Source organism: Natrix helvetica (genome assembly GCF_964273705.1).
Source record: "Natrix helvetica genome assembly, chromosome: Z".
Taxonomy (NCBI): Eukaryota; Metazoa; Chordata; class Lepidosauria; order Squamata; family Natricidae; genus Natrix; species Natrix helvetica.
Genome location: NC_138554.1, coordinates 16,279,630 through 16,302,030, shown reverse-complemented (window position 1 = coordinate 16,302,030; position 22,401 = coordinate 16,279,630). Strand labels below are relative to the sequence as shown.

Genomic DNA, 22,401 nt, shown 5'->3' with positions numbered 1-22,401 from the left:
ATAGAATATGAGTGTGGCAGGCCAAAAATCCCAAAAGGAACCGCCTGCAGGCCTGATGGAGGTGAGTTCTGAGGCATTGTAGAAATCTAGGGTTTGAACTTTCCCCTACTATTAACATGGATTGAAACTGGTTGAGAACAAGTGAGACTCAACATAACACAATATTTCTCATTCCCAACCCCAGAAGCTAGTCCTGAAGGATACCATAGTTGATAGTATCAAAAGGTGCTGAGATGGTCAGGAGCGCCAGAATAGTTGCACCCAACTCCACCCTGAGCCCCCCAAAGACAATAGAATAGAATAGAATAGAATAGAATTCTTTATTGGCCAAGTATGATTAGACACAAGGAATTTGTCTTTGGTCCAAATGCTCTCAGCGTACATAAGGAGAATGAAATACATTCATCAAGAATAAAAAGATACAACATTTAGTTGATAATTAAGGTTACTAATAAGCTATCTAATCATACTAGGAAACAAATAAAAACAATATAAATAGAAAGATACAAGCAACATAGTTATAGTCATAAGTGGGAAGAGATAGGTACTAGTAAGGAAGAGAAGAAGAATAGTAATACAGTCTTAGTAAGTGTGACCAATGTTATTTATTTATTTATTTATTTATTTTCTTCGAATTTCTAGACCGCCCCCTCTCCCGAAAAGGACTCAGGGCGGTGTACAGTCCACACAACAAACAATAAGTATCAAATACAAATATAAATACAGATATAAATACACATAAGGAGGAAGTTAAAAATTTAAAAGAACTGTACGGAAGAATATAAATCTGGTTCTAAAAACCCTAAAATCAGTTAAATTTAAAACCGTACCCTATAAATAACCAGGTAAGAATATGTTTCCAGGAGGTAACAGTTGTCACAATTATAATTATGCCAGGCCAGCTAATCGAAACAGGTGAGTCTTCAATTTTTGTCGGAAGGAGCGGAAGTCTGTGGTGGTTCTGATATCGGGGGGGAGGTCATTCCAGAGGGTTGGGCCCATCACAGAGAAGGCCCTACTCCTTGGCGTCACCCGCTGGCATTGCCTAGCGGACGGCACCTGGAGAAGCCCCTCCCTGTGAGAGCGGATTGGCCGCAGGGATGTATGTGGGAGGATGCGATCCCGCAAGTAACTAGGTCCTGTGCCATGGAGCGCTTTAAAGATGGTAATCAGGACCTTGAAACGCACCCGAAAAACTACAGGTAGCCAGTGCAGCTCGCGCAGGAGAGGTGTTACATGGGAGTATCTAGAGCTCCCCATGACAACCCGCGCGGCCGCGTTCTGGACTAGCTGCAGTCTCCGGGCGCGTCCCAAGGGAAGCCCCATGTAGAGAGCGTTACAGTAGTCTAGGCGAGACGTCACCAGCGCATGAGTGACTGTGCGTAGGGCATCCCGATCCAGAAGGGGGCGCAATTGGCGCACCAGGCGAACCTGGTGGAACGGCCCCCTTGCCACGGCTGCCACATGGTCATCCATTGACAGCCGGGCATCTAGGAGGACGCCCAAATTGCGCGCCCGTTCCACAGGGGGCAATTGCTCGCCCCCTATGGCCAGCGATGGGGTCAGCTGGCTGAACCAAGGCGCCGGTAGCCACAGCCACTCAGTCTTGGAGGGGTTGAGTTTGAGTCTGTTGTCCCCGATCCAGACCCCGACGGCTTCCAAACACCGGGACATCACTTCAACAGCCTCATTGGGGTGGCTCGGGGTTGAAATGTACAGCTGAGTGTCGTCAGCGTACAGATGGTATTCAACCCCAAAACCACGGATGATCTCGCCCAGCGGCTTCACATATGTAATGAACAGAAGGGGCGAGAGGACCGACCCCTGCGGCACTCCACAAGAGAGTGGCCTCAGGGTCGATCTCTGCCCCCCTGTCAACACATATTGCATCCGGCCGGAGAGGTAGGAGCCGAACCACCGCAAAACGGTGCCTCCGATTCCCATCCCCTCCAGCCAGCGCAGTAGGATACCATGGTCGATGGTATCAAAAGCTGCTGAGAGGTCTAATAGGACCAGGATAGAGGAATAACCTCTATCTCTGGCCCTCCAGAGATCATCGACCAACGCTACCAAGGCTGTCTCTGTGCTGTGTCCGGGTCGGAAGCCGGACTGGCGTGGGTCTAGATAGTCGGATTCATCAAGGTGACGTGGAAATTGCTGCGCCACCACATTCTCAACAACCTTCGCCAGAAAGGGAAGGTTGGAGACTGGACGATAATTAGCTAGCTCCATTGGGTCAAGCGAAGACCTCTTGAGTAAGGGCCTCACCACCGCCTCTTTCAAGGCAAATGGTAAGGATCCCTCCCCCAACGAGGCATTCACCAGGCCCAGAAGCCAGCCTCGTGTCACCTCCCAGGATGCCAGTACCAACCAGGAGGGACACGGGTCCAATGAACATGTGGTGGGTCGCAGCCGTCCACGCAACCTGTCTAAATCCTCGGGGGCAACAGAGTCAAACTCCTCCCAGAGTGGATTCACAAGACTCACTGTTGACGGCCCATCCAGACCACTGGAGGGGGCCCATCTGCTTCGGATCTGAGCGTCTTTGTTCTGTAGATATTCTCCAAACTCCTCTGCTCTTCCCTGTAAGGGTGCCCCCCGTGTCTCCTGAACCAAGAGGGAGCGGGTCACCCTAAACAGGGCGGCAGGGCTATCCGCAGACGCAATAAGAGCAGCACAATGTCTACGTTTGGCCTCTCTCAATGCCACAAGGTAGGTCCGTAAGTAGGCTCTTACCTGTGTTCGGTCAGACTCGGAGCGTGAGGACCTCCACCTGCTCTCTAGACGTCTTCTATGGCGCTTCATCACCCTGAGCTCCTCGGTATACCAAGGTGCCCGGATGAGTCGCTGCCGTAGGAGAGGTCGCAAAGGCGCAACCTGGTCCAAGGCCCCAGCCGTCGCCCTATTCCAGGCGGCCACTAGGTCCTCCGACCGAGCGCGGGTCAGGGCTACAGGTAATGGCCCAAGCTCCATCTGGAACCTATCTGGTTCCATCAGGCGCTTGGGGCGGTACCAGCTTGGACGAGCTGGCTCCGCCTCCTCACGGTGGGGGGTAGCGCCAGGGAAGTCTAGCCGGAGACATGAGTGATCTGACCATGACAGGGGGGTAATATCTAAATCCCCTATTCCCAGATCACTCGTCCACTGCTCAGATACAAAAACAAGGTCCAGTGTGTGACCACCTTCGTGTGTGGGGCCCTGAATTAGTTGGGTCAGGCCCATGGCTGTCATGGAAGCCATGAACTCCCGAGCTACCTCGGATGCTGCTCCCGTCGACGGCAGGTTGAAGTCCCCCATAACTAAAAGTTTGGGGATCTCCACCGCTGTCTCCGAGATCAGCTCGAGGAGCTCGGGCAGGGCTGCTGACGTATAGCGAGGAGCCAAGTATACAATCAGCAAACCCCACTGCCTCCCTGGGCCCCATTTCACACCAAGTGACTCACACCCGGATATCTGAGGAACAGTGAACTCCCTCGGCTCTAGACCATGCCATTTCAATGCTATGTCCTGCCCTAAATCCAGACTGTAAAGGTTCCAGATAATCCACTTCATCCCCTTTGTAGCTGTGTGCCAACAATCCTCCCAACCACTTTCCCATATCCATCCAAGATGTAACCAAATTTAAGTTGCCTTAGCTTTTGAGTTAAGACAAGAATATCCAGGGATTGAACCTGCCATTGTGGAAATAGTTATCCTTGAGATAAAATTTCTGGAGTCCATCTCATAACTCTACCTCGGGATATAAGAGTGGGTTACGATTGGTTTCTTTTGAGAGTAATTTGGTCTTTTGTTTTAGTCTTTTTTCCAAGGAATCTAAAATTTTGCTTCATTTCTCTTTCATTACAGCAGGAGGCCAGGATAGAAGCTGAGAATGTCACCTCTGTAAAGGAGTTCATCTTACTTGGACTAACCAGCCAAAGAAAAATCCAGCTTTTCCTTTTTGTGGTCATTCTTCTTGTCTACATGCTTACGGTTTTGGGGAATCTCCTGATCATCATCGTAGTGCAGATTGACATTCAGCTCCGCATTCCCATGTACTATTTTCTCTCACATTTTGCAGGGATAGAAATATGCTATGTCACCAGCACTATGCCCCTCATGTTAACCCATCTCTTGACTGGAAACGGGGTCATCTCTTTTGCACTCTGCACCATCCAGATGTATGTCGCATTGACCATGGGGAGCATGGAGTCCTTTCTCTTGAGTGTCATGGCCTATGACCGCTACTTAGCCATCTGCCATCCTCTAATTTATGCTACTGCCATGAGCAAGCAAAACCAGTTGCACTTTGCTTTAGCCTGCTGGGTAATTGCTCCTGTGCTCTGTGCCATCTGTGTTATCTGTCTTGTTGGCCAAACGTATTGTGGTCCCAACCAGATCAACCACTTCATATGTGAGTTGCCAGTGGTGCTGAAACTTGCATGTAGTGATACACATATAATCAAGCTTGTGAATTTAGCTATAGGAGCATTAGGCATTCTCGTTCCTCTATCGGTCATTTTGACCACCTATGGGTGTATACTTTACTCGGTCTCACATATGAAGTCAAACATTGGACTGCGCAAGGCTTTCTCTACCTGTGGCTCCCATTTGATTGTGGTTGTTTTGTTTTATGGGACGATTATCTGTATGTATATGATTCCAAAGTCAGCTTCATCTCTTGATCATGATAAACAAATTGCAGTCTTCTATGTTGTGGTCACCCCTCTGCTCAACCCCATTATTTATACCTTGAGGAACAAGAGCATACATAGGGCAGCATCTAAAATATTGTGAAGAGTTGCTTTATAAAAACAAGCAAATACCCCAAATAAGGTTTCTGTTAGGCAATTTATTAGGCAATTGGTATCACTGCTTTTGAATTGTGGTGTTGGAGAAGACTATCTAGGTGTACAAGGGATGTGGTGGCTCAGTGGCTAAGATGCTGAGCTTGTCGATCAGAAAAGTCAGAAGTTTGGTGGCTCGAATCCCTAGCGCCATGTAATAGAGTGAGCTCCTGTTACTTGTCCCAGCTTCTGCCAACATAGCAGTTGGACAGATGTAAAAAGGCAAGTAGAAAAATAGGAACCACCTTTGGTGGGAAGGTAACAGTGTTCCGGGCACCTTCAGTATTTACTCATGTTCTAAGGAGAGTTTGTATGAAGCTACATATGTCTCCAGTTGAAAGTCCATTCCATAAAAAATTGTTTACAAATGCTTACAGAACTCTCTCTCCCTCACTCCCTCTCTCCCTCTCCCTCCTTCTCCCTCTTTCCCTCTCACCCACATAAATATTCATATGTTGAATTGAATTAATTTCTTAGGGACACTTCATTCATTTCATTTTCAGCTTTAATTCAGAAATGGTTTGACAGTGCATTTTTCTTGGATTTTGCTTTACTAATGTCTGTTCCTCTTTGTTCAATGTTCAAATATTTGTCTGCCTTTCAATTAATTTTCCATATATGTTTGAAAAAAGAAATAATAAACACAAAAGTTTGCCTCTCCTTTCTTTTAACCTTTGTGAATACATTGACATAAAGTTCTTTTCTTTCAGTGAATATTTAAAAGTGCCCATGAGATTAAAAAAAACAGAGAGTGTTATCAATTTATTAGAAATAACCACAAGGGATTGGAGTAATCTCATTGGAAATAATATTATGAAATCTTGACATCTCTCATAGACAGTGAGAGAAGAGGCCAGAGTGCTATCTTAAGTCCTGGAATACTTTCAAAGATGAACTAACTTTAGGAAGCTGGAAAACATAGTTGGTTGAGCAGGAGTCAGGGTGATGGAAAAGATGGTAGAAAAAAGTTTTCAAGAATCCTTTAAAAAACCTGAAACAAAAGCCAACACATCAACACCAAGAATTTAATCTGAAATCTCTTCGAATTTCATTTTATCTATCAGTCCAAAATCTTCTGCCACCTACTTCTTCCTCCAAATTATTGCAAGGACATGGCATGGTAGAGTTCCTGACCTTTTTATTTAGATATTTCATTATATTTTCAGTATATTTCATTATTATAGTTCTTTGAAACTATTCCACTAATGTTTTGAATTGTTTCACAATATTGTGTACCAAGTTGTTGGCTGTTATAATTGGAATCATGATGGAATCCTTCTGGTTAAGTGAGAAAGATCTTAATGATTCTTAAAGCTAATATTTCAATGGCTCATTTGGAATGTATTTATGACGAAAAGAATTTTTAAAGGATGAAATATTTTGACTTGGGAGAGTAGTCTTAGAATTTAACTTTAATACTGGCATACCCTATCTTAAGTATTTCTTGGTGGAGATAAATGCAGAGACATTTGCTAAGGCAAACCATGCATATGTATTTATTTTTATTTTATTTATTTAGTTTGTCAAACATGTACGAGATAACAGGTATAAGTATAAACATGGACATGAACACAGGAAATGGGTACGAATAAATGGGGACTATAGGACAGGGAAGGTAGGCACGCTGGTGCGCTTATGCATGGCACCTACAGGCCTCTTAGGAAAGGGATGAGGTACACACTAGACAGTTTAAGGTTAAAGTCCCGGGGGTTTGAGGATGTAGCAACAGTGTTAGGTAGTGCATTCCAGGCATTGAGCACTCTGTTGCTGAAGTCATATTTTTTGCAATCGAGTTTGAAGAGGTTTACCTTTAGTTTTTATCTATTCTTTGCCCGTGTATTATTGCGGTTGAAGCTGAAGTAGTCATTGACAGGTAGAATATTGTAGCAGACAATTTTGTGTACTACACTTAGGTCAGACCTTAGTCAGGGTAGTTTTAGGTTGTCCAAGGCCAAAATTTCAAGCATCATGGCACAAGGTATTCTGTTGTGAGCAGAGGAGTGGAGGACTCTTCTCGTGAAATATCTCTGGACTCACTCAATTGTATTAATGTCTGATATACAGTGTGGATTCCAGACAGACTAGCTATATTCGAGAATTGGTCTGGCAAAACTTTCGTATGCCTTAGTTTGCAGTACCATGTTACCGGAGAAGAAAGTTCATAAAATTAGATTAACAGTTCTTAATGCCTTTTTTGCAATGCTGTTACAGTGAGCTCTGGGGTTTAATTTCCTTTTTTTACCTCAGAAAGTGCTTAGAATGATTGCTATTTTCTTAGCTTCCCTCGGCATTGGCAATTTGTCTGGGATTCGTATTCAAGTAATATTTGAGTATAATCCTTGGGTACTTTTACCTTTAGTTTCCTTCACGTTGGGGTCCAAGTTGAGCTAGTTAATCTGACTATGGAACTATTTTTATTTATTTATTTATTTCTTAGATTTTTAGACCGCCCCTCTCCCAGAAAGGGATTTTAAGGCTATTGTTAAAGTTGCTATAAATCATGAAATACTGAATCAGTGCTAATTCTTCTCCAGTCAACAGCTATTTAATTCTTCAGAAATTACAAATATATATATATATATATATATATATATATATATATATATATATATATATATATATATATATATATATATATATATATATATATATATATATATATATATATATATATATATATATATATATATATATATATATATATATATATATATAGTTAAAAGCAGATTAGAACTAAATCACTCATTCAAAAATTATTTGATTGCCCAAATTGTTTGCCTATCTGTCTGTGTTTCTTGTTTGCAACGATTTAAAACAGGTATGTGGCAATTTATCATCCAGATAGAACTTTAGGCATTCCTGATTAAACTTAAGCAAAAATAGATGTACTTGAAATTTTCAGCTCCTGTACAAAAATGGTAGGGTAGGTAATTAAAAATATCAAGTTATGGATTTTTCAGGCACCGAGTTCATACAATCCTGGAAATAAAATCTAAACCCAATTTGCAACTGTGGGTTGTTAACAAGCATTACTTTTTAGAGTTCAACTTTATTTTTTCTGCTTGTTCTTTTTACAAAGGGTCAGGGAAGATATCCACTCTGGTCAATATTTTTTGGAATTCTTCTGTTTTCAGAATAATTTTCCAGGCTCCCCCTTTCCCCTTCCTTTTTCTTTCTTTTTTTTTAAAATTGATGCATTGTGCTGATTAATTTTTAAGTCCCATAATCTCACTAAAATGTTTGTACTGTGGATATTTATAATTTGTTAAGGAGAATAAAGATAATCCAATAAATAAAATTTCCCAACAAGGCTGTGCCAACCATCTGAAACATTTCAGCTTGTAGGAATTAGCTTCTAATGATTATGACTTTCTTGAGACTACACTCTGAAACTTACTTTCTCTTTCTTTCTTTCTTTCTTTCTTTCTTTCTTTCTTTCTTTCTTCTTTCTTTCTTTCTTTCTTTCTTTCTTTCTTCTTTCTTTCTTCTTTCTTTCTTTTTTCTTTCTCTTACTCTCCCTTCCCCCTTTCTTTCTTTCTTTCTTTCTTTCTTTCTTTCTTTCTTTCTTTCTTTCTTTCTTTCTTTCTTTCTTTCTTTCTTTCTCTTTCTTTCTGCCTCATTTCCAGGAAATTTCATTATCGTTCACTAATTTCCTTTCATTTCAGGCAAGATGATGCTAAGATAGCAAGTGAGAACTTCACCTCCATTAAGGAGTTCATCTTATTGGGACTCACCAGCCACCGAAGAACGCAGCTTCTTCTCTTTGGGATCATCCTCATCATCTACTTGCTTACAATTTTGGGGAATCTGCTAATCATCATCTTGGTGCAGGCTGATTTTCGACTCCACACTCCCATGTACTTTTTTCTCAGCAACCTTTCAGGCATGGAAATTGGCTATGTTACCAGCACTTTGCCCCAGATGTTAAGTCAACTTTTGACTGGAAATGGAGTCGTTTCCTTAGCACGATGTGTGACACAGAGTTATATTGCTCTGACCATGGGTAGTACAGAATGCTTGTTGTTGGGAGTCATGGCTTATGATCGCTACATAGCCATTTGCCATCCACTGACATATGCCTCTTCCATGGATAGGATGCACCAGCTACTCCTTGTGACATCCTGTTGGACTGTAGGTTGCCTCTTCTCAGTTGTATATGTAGCTTTCATTTTCCATCATCCATTCTGTGGCCCCAATCACATTAACCACTTCATTTGCGAATTGCCTGTTGTGCTAAAACTTGCATGTGATGACACCACTATAACTAAAGCCGTTGTTTTTGGTTTATCAGCATTTATTGTTCTGGTTCCCCTTTTAGTCATCCTCTCTTCCTATGGTTTAATTCTCTATTCCGTTTTGGACATGAGGTCAACTACCGGATGGCGTAAAGCTTTCTTCACATGTGGCTCCCATCTTATGGTGGTCACCTTGTTCTATGGTACCGTTATCTCTATGTACATCATCCCCCATTCAGACACAGGTCAAGGTCATGACAAGCAAGTCGCAGTCTTTTATGTTGTAGTGACACCTCTTTTGAACCCCATTATTTATACCCTGAGAAACAAGGAAGTCCATAAAGCAGCACTCAAAATGCTGAAGGACTTTGGCTTTATAGCATGAACATTCCCGTCTTGCTAAATAGATTTTTAGAATTGGATGGGGTTGTTCATTTAAGGTGTTTGTGTGTGTGTGTGTGTGTAAAAGAGATAGAGACAGACAGACAGACAGACAAAGGCAGAGAGAGAGAAAAAGAGAGAGAAAGAGAGAGAGGGAGACAAAGACAGACAAACAGATACACACACACACACACACAGACAGAGGCAGAGAGAGAGAGAGAAAGAAAGAAAGAAAGAGACAGACACACACACACAGAGGCAGAGAGAGACAGAGAGAGAGAGACAGAGAGAGAGAGAGAGAGAGAGAGAGAGAGAGAGAGACAGACAGACAGACAGACAGACAGACACATACCCACACATACAGACAGAGGCACACACAAAGAGAGAGACAGACAAACAGAGACACACACAGAGAAAGACAAACACACACACAGAGATGAATTGCAGACAATGAAAATTAGAAGATGAATTACTAGTGATTTTAAATATGCTGGAAAATATTGGGAATATTGAGGAAAAAAGATAACGGAAGAAAATGCCACATTTTACTAATCTTACTTCTAAGTAAAATCCCCCCTCCTTTTTTTTCTTTTTGATATCCAGATTAACATAAGGAAAAAAGTTTCTCCAAAAAAGAAACTTTGGCCTATAAATGGGTTGGACTTCTTTTGCAGATAAGGCAGGTCTTCCTGCTGTTTTGCTTATTCGTCAGACATACACAATGCAGAAAACACAAACCAAACATTATTCAATCCATTTAGTCTTGGAAGAAAATTCTAGAACATTTCTCCTATGATCCCACTTGTAACAGAGTGTGCCATCGTCACAGAAAGAGAAAATCCGGACTGCATCCAAGTAGACTCAGCCTTCCATCCTTCCGAAGTTGGTCAAATGAAAATTTTTTGAGGGCAATTTGCTGACTCTGTAAACCGCATAGAGAGGGCTGTAAAAGCACAATGAAGTGGTATATACCTCTAAGTGCTGTGGCTATTTGTACTAAAATACATTCAGTCCATTTATTAATCAGGGTCAAAATATACTATGACCTTGATGGTGAACCTATGGCACGCAAGCCACAGGTGAGAAGCGGAGCCATCTCTGGGGGCATGCGAGCCATCACCCAGGTCAGCTCCTCTGTGCCTCCTGCTGGCCAGTTGTTTTTTGGGTCTCTTCTAGGGGACGCACACCAGTGGCGGGTTTCAGCTGGTACACCCCGGTATGGGTACACCAGTGCCTGCTGGAAGCAGCAGGCACCGTTCTGGTATGGTGCTTCGGAGGGCCCATGTTCCATCTGCCTGTGTTCCTTACCTGTATTTGATCCAACTGGGCCATTTGCACATGCACACAGAGTGTACAGCGCATGTGCAATGCTCTGCTGAGCAGCTGGAGCATTGCAGGCAGTGGGTGCATGCATGCGCGCAGCACCCGTAGACATGGTGGATGCTCGGCCCCGTCGCAGCGTACCGACTGTGCCGGGATCCAGAACCCACCACTGACGCGCACACATGCTTGGAGAGTGGGGAGGAGTCACACATGGGGGATGGGGGAGTCGATGCCCCCCCCCACATCCCATTTTTTGTTCCAGGAGCTTCAGGGAGGTCCCCAATCCCCTGTTTTGATGCTAACAGGCTATAGTGTATTTTGACCCTGATTAATAAATGGACTGAATATATTTTAGTACAAATAGCATATAGCACTTAGACTTATATTCCACTTCATAGTACTTTTACAGTCCTCTCTAAGCTGTTTATAGAGTCAGCCTATTGCCCTCAAAAACCCAAGTCTTCATTTTACCAACCTACTTGTTTTGGTCCCAGGAGGCTTCAGGGAGGCCTTCTAGCATCAAAATGGGGGTCACACATGCATGCGTGAGAAGAGGGGGAGCATGGGGGAGATGTCACACATGCCTGTATGATGGGGGGACCTGGGGGGGAGTATTAGATTATGGGTGTTGGCACATGCGTGTGGGCTTTTGGCACCAAGGGAAAAAAGCATTGCTGCATGATGGGATGGTCTTTACAGATAGTCTTTGGAATTACAGTTATAAGCCATGCTGGTCATTGTGGGTACCCATATAAATGCATACAATTTTATGACCATTTTTGTGCAGTTGTTAAGTGAATTCCACGGTCATTGAGCAATCACTGCAGTCATTAAGTGAACCAATGATTCATTATTAGCCATTTGCCATTGTCATAAAGTTAACACTGAAGGTCTTTGGTGAATCTATCATCCTCAACAGGTGTTTTTTTTGCCAAAAACTGGAAGTAAACAACAGCAAAACCCCTCATAAATTGTAGTTATATGACTGTGGGATGCTGCAAATAGTTGTCAATGTGGGATGGTTGCTGAGCACCCAAAAAGTGATCACATGACTATTAGAACTTTGAATCCAGGTAATAATAAGAAATTCATAAGAAAGGCTGAGCGCCAGAGAATTGAGGCCTTTGAACTCTGGTGCTGGAGAAAACTCCTGTGAGTCCCTTGGACTGCAAGGCAATCAAACAGGTCAGTCCTAGAGGATATCAACCTTGATGGCTCTTTAGAAGGCCAGATCCTGAAGATGAAACTTTGGCCATCTAATGAGAAGGAAGGACTCCCTGGAGAAGAGCCTAATGCTGGGAAAAATTGAGGGCAAAAGAAGAAGGGGACGACAGAAAATGAGGTGGCTGGATGGAGTCACCAAAGCAGTAGATGTGAACTTAAATGGACTCCAGAGGATGGTAGAGGACTGGAAGGCCTGGAGGAACGTTGTCCATGGGGTTGCGATGGGTGGGACATGACTTTGCAACTAACAACAACACCAATAAGTAGCTCTGGGGAGGTCGGTCATAAATTTGAAAGATTGCTAAGCAATTGTCAAAAGTGAAAAACTACCTTTGTTTTAATTATTCAAAGAACCCATCTTATTTGACTTTGTTAATCAAGTACTTCAATTCTCAAGAGATTGAGATAAAAAATGAGTAAAGCAAAGTTCCAGTGGAATTGAAATAACCTCCATGGAGTACATTCATATTATTCTTATGATCTTTTGCAATCTTGTTTCCTTGCCCAGCAAAGCAGCAACTGTCAATATCTGGGAGAAGAAGAAAAAGCAAGGATAAGTGGGTTTAAATCTAACTGTATTTAGCTGTTACAAGGATCAAGACACAATAACTTACTGATTTACTGAAAATATACTTTGCACCAAAAAGAACAGTTGATATCATCAACTAAAAAGGCCTTCAGTAAATTCTATGGAACAACATCCACCCGAGGATTTGGGAAGATAGTTTGTCTAACCTGGGTGATTCTTTGTTTTGATTTAATCTAAGGCAATTCCCAGTTTCAAAAACTTACTCATAAATTCATGTGTTCTCATTCTTCAGCCTACTACCTTTGAATGGTGACTCTGAAATTAAGGAATCGGAAGTAATTGGTACAGGAAAGAAAATAATAATTTCTCTAGTTCTTTAGTTAAGTAAGTATCTATGGCTTGTGATATCTTAAACAGGATCTTCATAAAACTGGGCTTTATTCAGCTAAGTATTTCTATTAGTTGCTAGTCATTACATTAACAGGCTCGGTGCACGGAGAATCTTTTCAAGCATCAGAAGAACATATTACAGAACATCTAAGAATCTTCCGTTGAAAAGCCATTGAGTTTCCAAGTTGCTTCTCACCGTTACTCAACAGACGCTGGTAGTATTTAAGAGATACAGAAAGGTAAGACATTTCGCCATTTGGAAGTCTGTTGACAGAATCTGATTTTGTTAGGAAGGAGAACATGAGGGAAGATGTTGTTTTTAATTAGGTGGAAAATCATTGCTACCTCTGAAAGAACTAAGCATGGTCAAAAGCCTGAATGACTGCTCCTGCAGCTGACTGATGCTGTAGTCAGCTATGTGCCATGTATTAAGAATGGTGTTTAGTTGATACAATCTTGGCACGGTATGGCAAAATTGGTAAGAATGGAATGGAATACAATAGAATTCTTTATTGGCCAAGTGCGATTGGGCACAAATGAAATTTGTCTTCAGTGCATAGACTTTCAGTGTATATAAGGAGAATAAAATACATTCATCAAGAATAAAAAGATGCAACATTTAGTTGATAGTCAAGGTTACTAATAAGTTAACAAATCATACTAGGAAACAAACAAAAACAATATAAATTGAAAGATACAAGCAACATGGAAGCTGCCATCCTGCTAAGCTAAATGGGATAAGATTTGTGGTCTACAAAAATTGTGATCTCGTGCTTCAATGCAAGACTCCTATTGGGACTTATCCTAGCAAGGTAGTTCAAGTTTTATTGTGTTTGCATCTCCAGCAAAGTACAAGACACACATGGTATAATCTGGTCATAATAATTTCATGATAATTGATATCTCTGCAGTGGATGTGCAGAAATTCAGGCTCTGGCTTCTATAGTTGAAGAATGAGAAGCCCAGAATTCCATGTCTTTTTGCAGTGTTTGAAGGGATCTGAAAGAATTAAGCAGCTTTAATCTTAGCAAATGTAATTGGATGGGTTGAGTGAAGATGATGAATACAGAATAATGGAGTTAGAAAGATCTTGGAGATATCCTGTTCTGAACTTCTCCTCAAGCAGGAGACCCTATACCATTCCAGACAAATGCTGTCTAATTCCTTCTTAAAAATCTCTAGTGATGGAAGATCCACAATATCTCAAGACAGGCAGTTGTAGTGATTAATTGTTATCATTAATAAAATCAAATGACGCAACTTTTAATTCTTTAAGTAAATTACACCCAAATAGATAACAGGCATGTGAGTAGGATGCAAGAAAAGCTACATGTAAGTAAGAAATAGTATGTAATGTTTCTCATTTCTCAGCCAGCTAGATTTAGTCACCTTTCTTGAATTTTCCTTCAAATTTTTATTTCCGCTTTAAACATGAAAGCCAACTGGATGACTGGACCAATTACTTGCTCTCCTCCAAAATCAACTCACAGGGGTGTTGTCGTGGGGAAAATAAGAGAAGGAAGAAGTATTAGATAAGATTGCTGAATTGAATTATTTGTAAACAAATAAAGTTGGGATAGAAATAAATAAAATATCTCATTAAAAATGCTTGAGAAATTCCACTGGCATGGTGATTTTACATGCAGATAAAAATACCCATGTCACTTATTTGTCTAATTTTTGTATCAAATGTCATATAGTATACAAGGTAAAGGCTCCCCTCACACATATGGGCTAGTTGTTCCTGACTCTAAGGGGCGGTGCTCATCTCTGTTTCAAAGCCAAAGAGCCAGCGCTGTCCAAAGACGTCTCCGTGGTCATGTGGCTGGTATGACTAAATATTGAAGGCACACAGAACACTGTTACCTTCCCATCAAAGATGGTTCCTATTTTTTTCTATTTGCATTTTACATGCTTTTGAATTGCTAGGTTGGCAGAAGCTGGGACAAGTAATGGAACTCACTCTGTTACGTGGCGCTAGGGATTTGAACCGCTGAACTGCTGACCTTTCTGATCAACAAGCTCATCATCTTAGCCACTGAGCCACTATGTCTCTTATGGTGATTTTACATGGAGATAAAAATACCCACTTATTTGTCTAATTTTTGCATCAAATGTCATATAGTGTAGTAATATATTATTTCCATAATATATGGTGTTCATAATTATACATAGAGAATATTAGTTCTCTATGTATAATTTTGTTAAAAGAACTTGCTCCCCAGAAAGATTCCTGATTAAAGGAACTCCTAAAAGTCTGAGACTGACTGACATCACTATTTAGCCTTGATTATTGCCTACATTAGTCTTCTATGGATATACTCTTTTTTTTTAAAAAAAGAATTGCTTAATTTTTAGGGATTTTTCACTATCTTCCAACAACTTCTTTTATCTTACAGGCAGTAAGCCAGATGGGAACTGAGAATTTAACCTCAGTTAAAGAATTCATGTTGGTGGGACTCACAAGTCATCGAGGGACCCAGCTTCTGCTCTTTGGGGTGCTCCTCCTGATCTACTTGCTTATCCTTTTTGACAACCTGCTGATCATCACTTTGGTGTGGGCTGATCCCCAGCTACATACACCCATGTACTTTTTTCTTAGCAATCTTGCTGTGATGGAGATTGGGTTGGTCACCAGCACGCTGCCTCAGATGTTGGCCCATCTGATCACCGGGAATGGAATCCTCTCCTTAACGCGTTGCATGCTGCAAGGTTATATTGCACTGAACATCGGCAGTGCTGAAAGTTTGCTGTTGGGTGTCATGGCCTATGACCGTTACTTGGCCATCTGCTCTCCCTTGTTATATGCTACAGCCATGAGAAAGATCCACCAGGTCCTGCTTGTTGGCACATGCTGGATCACAGGCGGTGCATTCTCCATGATTTATGCCGTCAGTACTTTTCATCATTCTTTCTGTGGCCCTAACCTCATTAACCACTTCATGTGTGAGCTGCCGATTGTGCTGAAGCTTGCATGTGATGACATAAAAATGACTAACGCCATTGTCTCTGGTCTATCAGCCTTCATGGTTTTCATTCCCCTTTCAGTTATCTTGTCTTCCTATGGATTCATTCTGCATTCTATATTGCATATGCGGTCAACTGCAGGAAGGAGTAAGGCCTTCTCCACTTGTGGGTCCCACCTTACCGTTGTCATCTTGTTCTATGGCACCGTTATTTCTATGTACATTATCCCCCACCCAGACTCAGGTCCTTCTCACAACAAGGAAATGACTATCTGTTACCTAGTAGTTACTCCTCTGCTTAACCCTGTCATATATACCTTGCGGAACAAGGAGATTCATTCCGCAGTGATCAAGATGGCGAGAAGATGGGGCTTAGAGCAATGAATATGACCATTGACATCTTGCTGGGCTGGTGTTTGGTTATGTTCTCTTTCAACTGAGGAAGGATGACTATAAACATAATACCAGGCAGTTTTATCTGTTTCTGCTCTTTTGTAAGGATGATGTGGCAGAAAAGCAGGCAGCAGAATGGAATGGAATAGAATAGAACAGAACAGAACAGAGTAGAGAGGGTGGGGTGGGTGGGATGGGTTAGAGGTAGAGGTAGAAGTAGAGGTAGAGGGGGGAGCGGAGGGGAGAATGGAATGGAGTGGAGTAGGGTAGGGTAGGGTAGGGTAGAGTAGAGTAAAGTAGAGTAGAATAGAATAGAATAGAATAGAATAGAACAACAGAATTGGAAGGGACCTTGCACATCATCTAGTCCAATCCCCTGCTTAGGCAGGAAACACTACACCACTTCAGACAAATGGTTATCCAACATCTCCTTAAAAATTTCCAGTGTTGGAGCATTCACAACTTCTGGAGTCAAGTTGTTCCACTGATTAATTGTTCTAACTGTCAGGAAATTTCTCCTTAGTTCTAAGTTGCTTCTCTCCTTGTCTAGTTTCCATCCATGGCTTCTTGTCCAGCCCTCAGGTGCTTTGGAGAATAGCTTGACTTCCTCTTCTTTGTGGCAACCCCTGAGATATTGGAAGACTTCTCTCATGTCACTCCTAGTCCTTTTCATTAAACTAGACATACTAGGGTTTTATTTAAGCGATATATGTGGCACTTATTGGCAAAACATGAACATATCCCAGAAAAACAAGAACACGTGAGAAAGAAACTCAAGATTGGCCTGTCACGATACTTTTTGGTATGAGAGAAAAAAAGGGGAAATGCTGCCAAGTTTTCAAGATATATACACCATGTATTACTAAAGTAGAGTTCTAATATTTCTTGTAAACTCCATTCCTAAATTTGTCCTCATCAAAGGACTGACAACGAGATGTAGCAAAATGATTTTTGTGCATTTGAGTAAATCTTGATTCCTGGTGTTTGCATGAATAGTTTTCCTAGCAATATTTTTCATCAATGATTGCCATTGCCTTTTTCCTAGGACTAAGAGAGAGTAACTGTTCCAGATCATCCAGCTAGCTTCATGCTAAAGAGGAACTAGAACTCACAGTCTCCCAGTTTCTAGCCTGATGCCTTAATCAATGCACCTAACTGGTTCTTGATGAAATGATAAATTTTCCATTATTTGTACAATTCAAATAAAGAGCGATTTGGACACTTCCTTTTACTACTGCTTCTGTGGGTGTGGCTTTGTGGCCATGGCTTTTGGGCATGGCAGGGCAAGGATATTGCAAATTCCCCATTCTCTCCCCACTCCTGGGGGAAGGTTATGGCAAAATCTCCATTCCCTCCCCACCCCACTAACCTGCTTTCCAGCTCCATTCTCCTGTTCAGGGCAACGAAAGAAGATCAGGAGGCTGGGAGGCATTGGGGGAAGGCCAGCCTATTTGCCAGTTCTCCAAATTACTCAAAATCTCTGCTATGGTTCACCTGAACCTGTCAGAGATGGCTGAATACCACCTCTGGAGGACAGGTAGAAAACTAAGAAAGGAGGGAGAAACCAGAAGCATCACGGCGAGACCGGTTGAAAAATAGCGGGGTCTGACGGAAATCCAACTAAACAAACTGCTGCGGGGGAGGGGGAGGGCTTCAGACTGGAACCATTTTGAAGGAACGGGGAAGAAGGAGAGGCATCTCAGACAACCAAGAGGAATTGTCAAGTTCCTCGGTAGGTCAGAGAAAAGCTCTCCAAACTGACAGGGGGAGAAGCGACCATATACAAATGATCGCTTTAAAGCTGGGGCAACCAGAGTAAGCTTTTTGAGATGGAATGGTGTCGGAACAGAGTGTCGGAACCGGCTAAGTGATTGGCCAACTCATAGGTAAGAAGAAACTTTGAATTTGAATGGGAAACTTTGAATTGAATTTGTTCTTTTCTCCCTCTCTCTTTTTCTCCCTTTTTCTTATCTCATGATTTACTTTCCTTTGGTTTATTATTACTTTGCAGATTTTTGCATAACATAATAGTGCTTAACCTGAAAGAGAATATTGTGGTGGATATTTATTTATGTATACCAGAGATAGTATATCAGATACCCCTGAGAGGTAAGCTGTTGCACATGTATAATGATCTACAAAAAGTCCAACAGGGAGTGTAGCATTCTCAAGAGAGCAGGTTGATATCCTTTTTATTTCCCTAAGAAATTTTCAAACCTTCTACACATCATGATGCGTAAGACAGAGTGCTACTTGGATAGAGTACAAGCTGAAGTCTCCATGTGAGTTGGATAAATCCTAGAGAAAGATTTAAAATTTGGGGGATGGAGCAGTTGTTAAAGTGGTTGAGTAATTAGAACATAGTGCAAATGCCTACTTTGAGACTTCAATTATTAAATTCATTGAGTAGTTTCACCACTTACAACAACATTATTTACAGATGTTGGAATTGTTTTCTGTCTAATGTTCTAGTGTTCCAACCAGGAGCACATTTTTCTATAGTTCACCTTTCCATCTCATAGGTGGTTGATTATGTAGTATATGGAAGTTATAATATGCCATGTTTCAGGCCCATATATTGTTATGCATGTGAAGAAATATGATATTTCTGTTTTGTTGTGGCTTTGATAATCTTTTAACACTAGTTCTGCAACAAATTTCTGAATTAATTCTGCAATACATTTCTGAATCTTGGGTTTGGTTTACAGGTCTCCACCATATGGCATGCAACTTCATTTAGAAGTCCTTTAGTATCTTCATTTAATGATCCTCAGACATTTATCTGGTAGTTGTTAGTTTTGATACAAATCCACTTCTCTTCATATCTCAAAAATGAGGATGTACCAAGCAAAACATGCTATGACCGCATTCCAGCCTCCTATTGTGTGTATATGATGTCATTTGTGGCATCCAAAGGCAATTATTTCAGCAGATAATCAGATACCTTTTTTCATAATTTCAAGCTCAAGTTCACTTGCCCTTTTCTTGGGTAAACCTGTGGGAAGGCCCCCTCCTAGAAGAATGAAATATTTTGTGAAATATTTTTAAAAGGCAGGCTAGAATATTTGCTTTAAAGGAGAAATGGGGAAAAAACTTAAGAGAGGCAGAAACCAATCTCCCTGCCCCCAAGCAGAAACTGAGTAGGTCAGCTTTTAGAAATGCAGATTTCATCATCCATTCAGAAAAAATGGGTCAATCAAGAAACTCCAAATAAGCAATTAGGAAGCCAAAGGGGTTTAGTGGATTAGCTCAGACAAGCACCAAGGATTTGCATTTCCCCTTTTGCCTATGGAGCGAGCCATGATCCCATATGAATCGGACAACAGCCAATAGAATATTAAAGGACATGTCCTTTCACAGGAACAGGAAGCTCAAATACAAACCCCAAAGAAGGTATAAAAACCCATCCATTCTCAGCTCCACTTTGTCAGTTGCACCAGAACCACAAACCCTGGTGGCTCTGCTTCATCAATATTTATTTCTTCAATAAATATTTATTTCAATATTTATTTCTTCAATAAATATTTATTTCCAATCAGCTTCCATGATGTTTCCAGTTTCTTTCTCCCAGCTTGGAACTGAACCAGATGGATTTTCCTTCCAACATGTCCATAAAGATAAAACAGTGATCAGAGGCCATAAAATATTATATCCATAGTGGTTTTGGAGAATATAGATGTTGGTGAAGTTCAGTATGTTTGTTTACTACCTTAAGTTTCAATCCTTTGCCCCTTTTTATTGGCTAGTATGAGAAAAGGTAGGTGACTAATCTACTGATTGTACTCACAAAAGATAATTTTCAGTGTGGAGATAAATCTCTTCTCCCCCAGTTCTTTGTTTAATGTCCATGAAGTTCATTCATTCTGACATTATAAATAATGCATTACATGCTCTTTATATCCAATGTCATACTCTATACACAGGTTATACACTAAAAATGAAGCCGCTGCCATAAAAAAAACCCCATTCCTTATAAACATATGAACGATGCCTGCAGAAAATCAATACTGGAAATATGAAAGAAAACGATTTTTTTCATTAAAAGTTTTGGTTGGAGGAATTCTCTTATTAAAGGTCACCCTATTTACAGGGACATTCATTTTGCCCCAGCCTCACCTCTCTTTTCAAACAGAAAGAAAGATGAAAGCTGAGAATTACACCATCACCCGAGAATTCATCCTACTTGGGCTCACCAGCAATCCCCAAACCAGGCTGCTACTTTTTGTGACAGTTCTCCTTATCTACTTGCTTACCATCTTTGGAAACACTCTCATCATCGTATTGGTATGGGTTGATTCTCAACTGCATACCCCCATGTACTTCTTTCTCAGCCATCTTGCAGGCATGGAAATTGGGTATGTTACTAGCACATTGCCACAGATGTTGAGTCACCTTTTGACTGGCAATGGGATCATCTCCTTAGCGCGTTGTGCTCTGCAGGGTTACATGACTCTGGCTATGGGTAGTACTGAGTGTTTACTATTAGGAGCCATGGCTTATGACCGCTATTTGGCCATCTGCCATCCATTGGTATATGCCTTAGCCATGGATAGGTTGCACCAACTCTTGCTGGCCACATCCTGTTGGACCATTGGTTTTGTGTTCTCTGCAATTTATGTCCTCTGCACCTTTCGTCATCCCTTTTGTGGGATTGTCATCAACCACTTCGTCTGTGAACCACCCACTGTGCTAAAACTTGCAAGTGGTGACACAAGAATCACCAAAGTCATTGGTTTTGGTCTCTCAACTTTCATTGTTCTCGTTCCCCTTTTTGTTATCCTGGCTTCCTATGGGTACATTCTGGATTCTGTATTGCACATGCAGTCGACAGGAGGATGGCACAAAGCATTCTCCACTTGTGGTTCCCACCTTGCTGTGGTGACCTTGTTCTATGGCACCATCATCTCTATGTACATTGTCCCCCAGTCAGACTCCACCCCTGATCGGGACAAGAAAATTGCCGTCTTTTATCTTGTAATCACTCCCCTTCTTAACCCCATCATTTACACTCTAAGAAACAAAGACATCCATTTAGCAGTGCTGAAAGTGTTGAAAAGACTTTGAGGAAAAAAAGGCAAAACACACTGTACATCTTGCTTAATGAAATGGCTTTTTTAACTTAAGAAGTGGATATTGAAATTTGATAGAGAGGCTGGAAAATACTGAGAGAGAAACTGATCATAAGAAAAGGACCTTTGTGATCATATTATAAACAACGGTGTCCTCTTCGCTGATGATGTAAAACTATTTAACACCACTGACAATGCTGCTGCCCTACATAGCAACGTTGACTATGTGTCAGAATGGTCGAACAATTGGCAATTTCAAATCTCAACCAACAAATGCTCTGTCTTACACATTGGCAAAAAAAATCAGAACACCAAATACAAGCTGGGCATATACGACCTCGTAGATGACCTTCACTCTGTCAAGGACCTAGGAGTACTAATCTCTAATGATCTAAGCCCCAGAGCCCACTGTAATAACATTGCCAAAAAGGCATTAAGAGTTGATAACTTAATTTTGCGAAGCTTCTTCTCCGGTAACATTGTACTGCAAACTAGGGCATGCAAAGCTTTTTCTAGACCAATTCTTGAATACAGCTCATATGTCGGTATGCATTGCATATCAGACATTAATACAATTGAGCGAGTCCAGAGATATTTCATGAGAAAAGTCCTCCGCTCTTCTGCTCACAACAGAATACCTTATGCCACCAGACTTTAAATTTTGGGCTTAGACAACTTAGAACTTCGCTGTCTTCGATCCGACCTAAGCGTAGTACATAACATTATCTGTTAAAATGTCCTACCTGTCAATGAATACTTCAATTTCAACCACAATAACACATGAGCACACAATAGATACAAACTTATAGTAAACCGTTCCAAACTTAATTGTAGAAAACATTACTTCAGTAACAGAACGGACAATGCCTGGAATGCACTGCTTGACTCTATGGTTTCTTCCTCAACCCCCGAGAACTGTCTACTGTCGACCTCACCTTATTCCTAAGAGGTCTTTAAGGGGCATGACTAAGCACACCAATGTGCCTACCGTCTTAGTCCTAATATTCCCTTGTATTCGTATTCATTTCATGTATTCATAATCATGTTTATACTTATATCTGTTAT

The 22,401-nt window shown here is 41.3% G+C and overlaps 3 protein-coding genes across 3 annotated transcripts; all 3 read left to right on the top strand.

Moving 5' to 3' along the window:
• Positions 1 to 55: 55 nt before the first annotated feature.
• LOC309381733 (olfactory receptor 8U3-like) lies at positions 56 to 4,776 on the top strand (the record flags this gene model as incomplete). The annotated part of the gene is made up of 2 exons (XM_081933018.1): positions 56 to 61; positions 3,847 to 4,776. The coding sequence occupies 2 exons, from the start codon at positions 56 to 58 to the stop codon at positions 4,774 to 4,776; spliced, it is 936 nt and encodes a 311-aa protein (XP_081789144.1).
• A 1,685-nt stretch (positions 4,777 to 6,461) lies between these two features.
• Positions 6,462 to 9,446, top strand: LOC309381732 (olfactory receptor 2D2-like; the record flags this gene model as incomplete). Its single annotated transcript, XM_081933017.1, has 2 exons — positions 6,462 to 6,499; positions 8,492 to 9,446. 2 exons carry the CDS (start codon positions 6,462 to 6,464, stop codon positions 9,444 to 9,446), a joined length of 993 nt encoding a protein of 330 aa, XP_081789143.1.
• A 5,873-nt stretch (positions 9,447 to 15,319) lies between these two features.
• On the top strand, positions 15,320 to 21,331 carry LOC309381731 (olfactory receptor 5P56-like; the record flags this gene model as incomplete). The annotated part of the gene is made up of 2 exons (XM_081933016.1): positions 15,320 to 16,022; positions 21,099 to 21,331. 2 exons carry the CDS (start codon positions 15,320 to 15,322, stop codon positions 21,329 to 21,331), a joined length of 936 nt encoding a protein of 311 aa, XP_081789142.1.
• Positions 21,332 to 22,401: the final 1,070 nt, after the last annotated feature.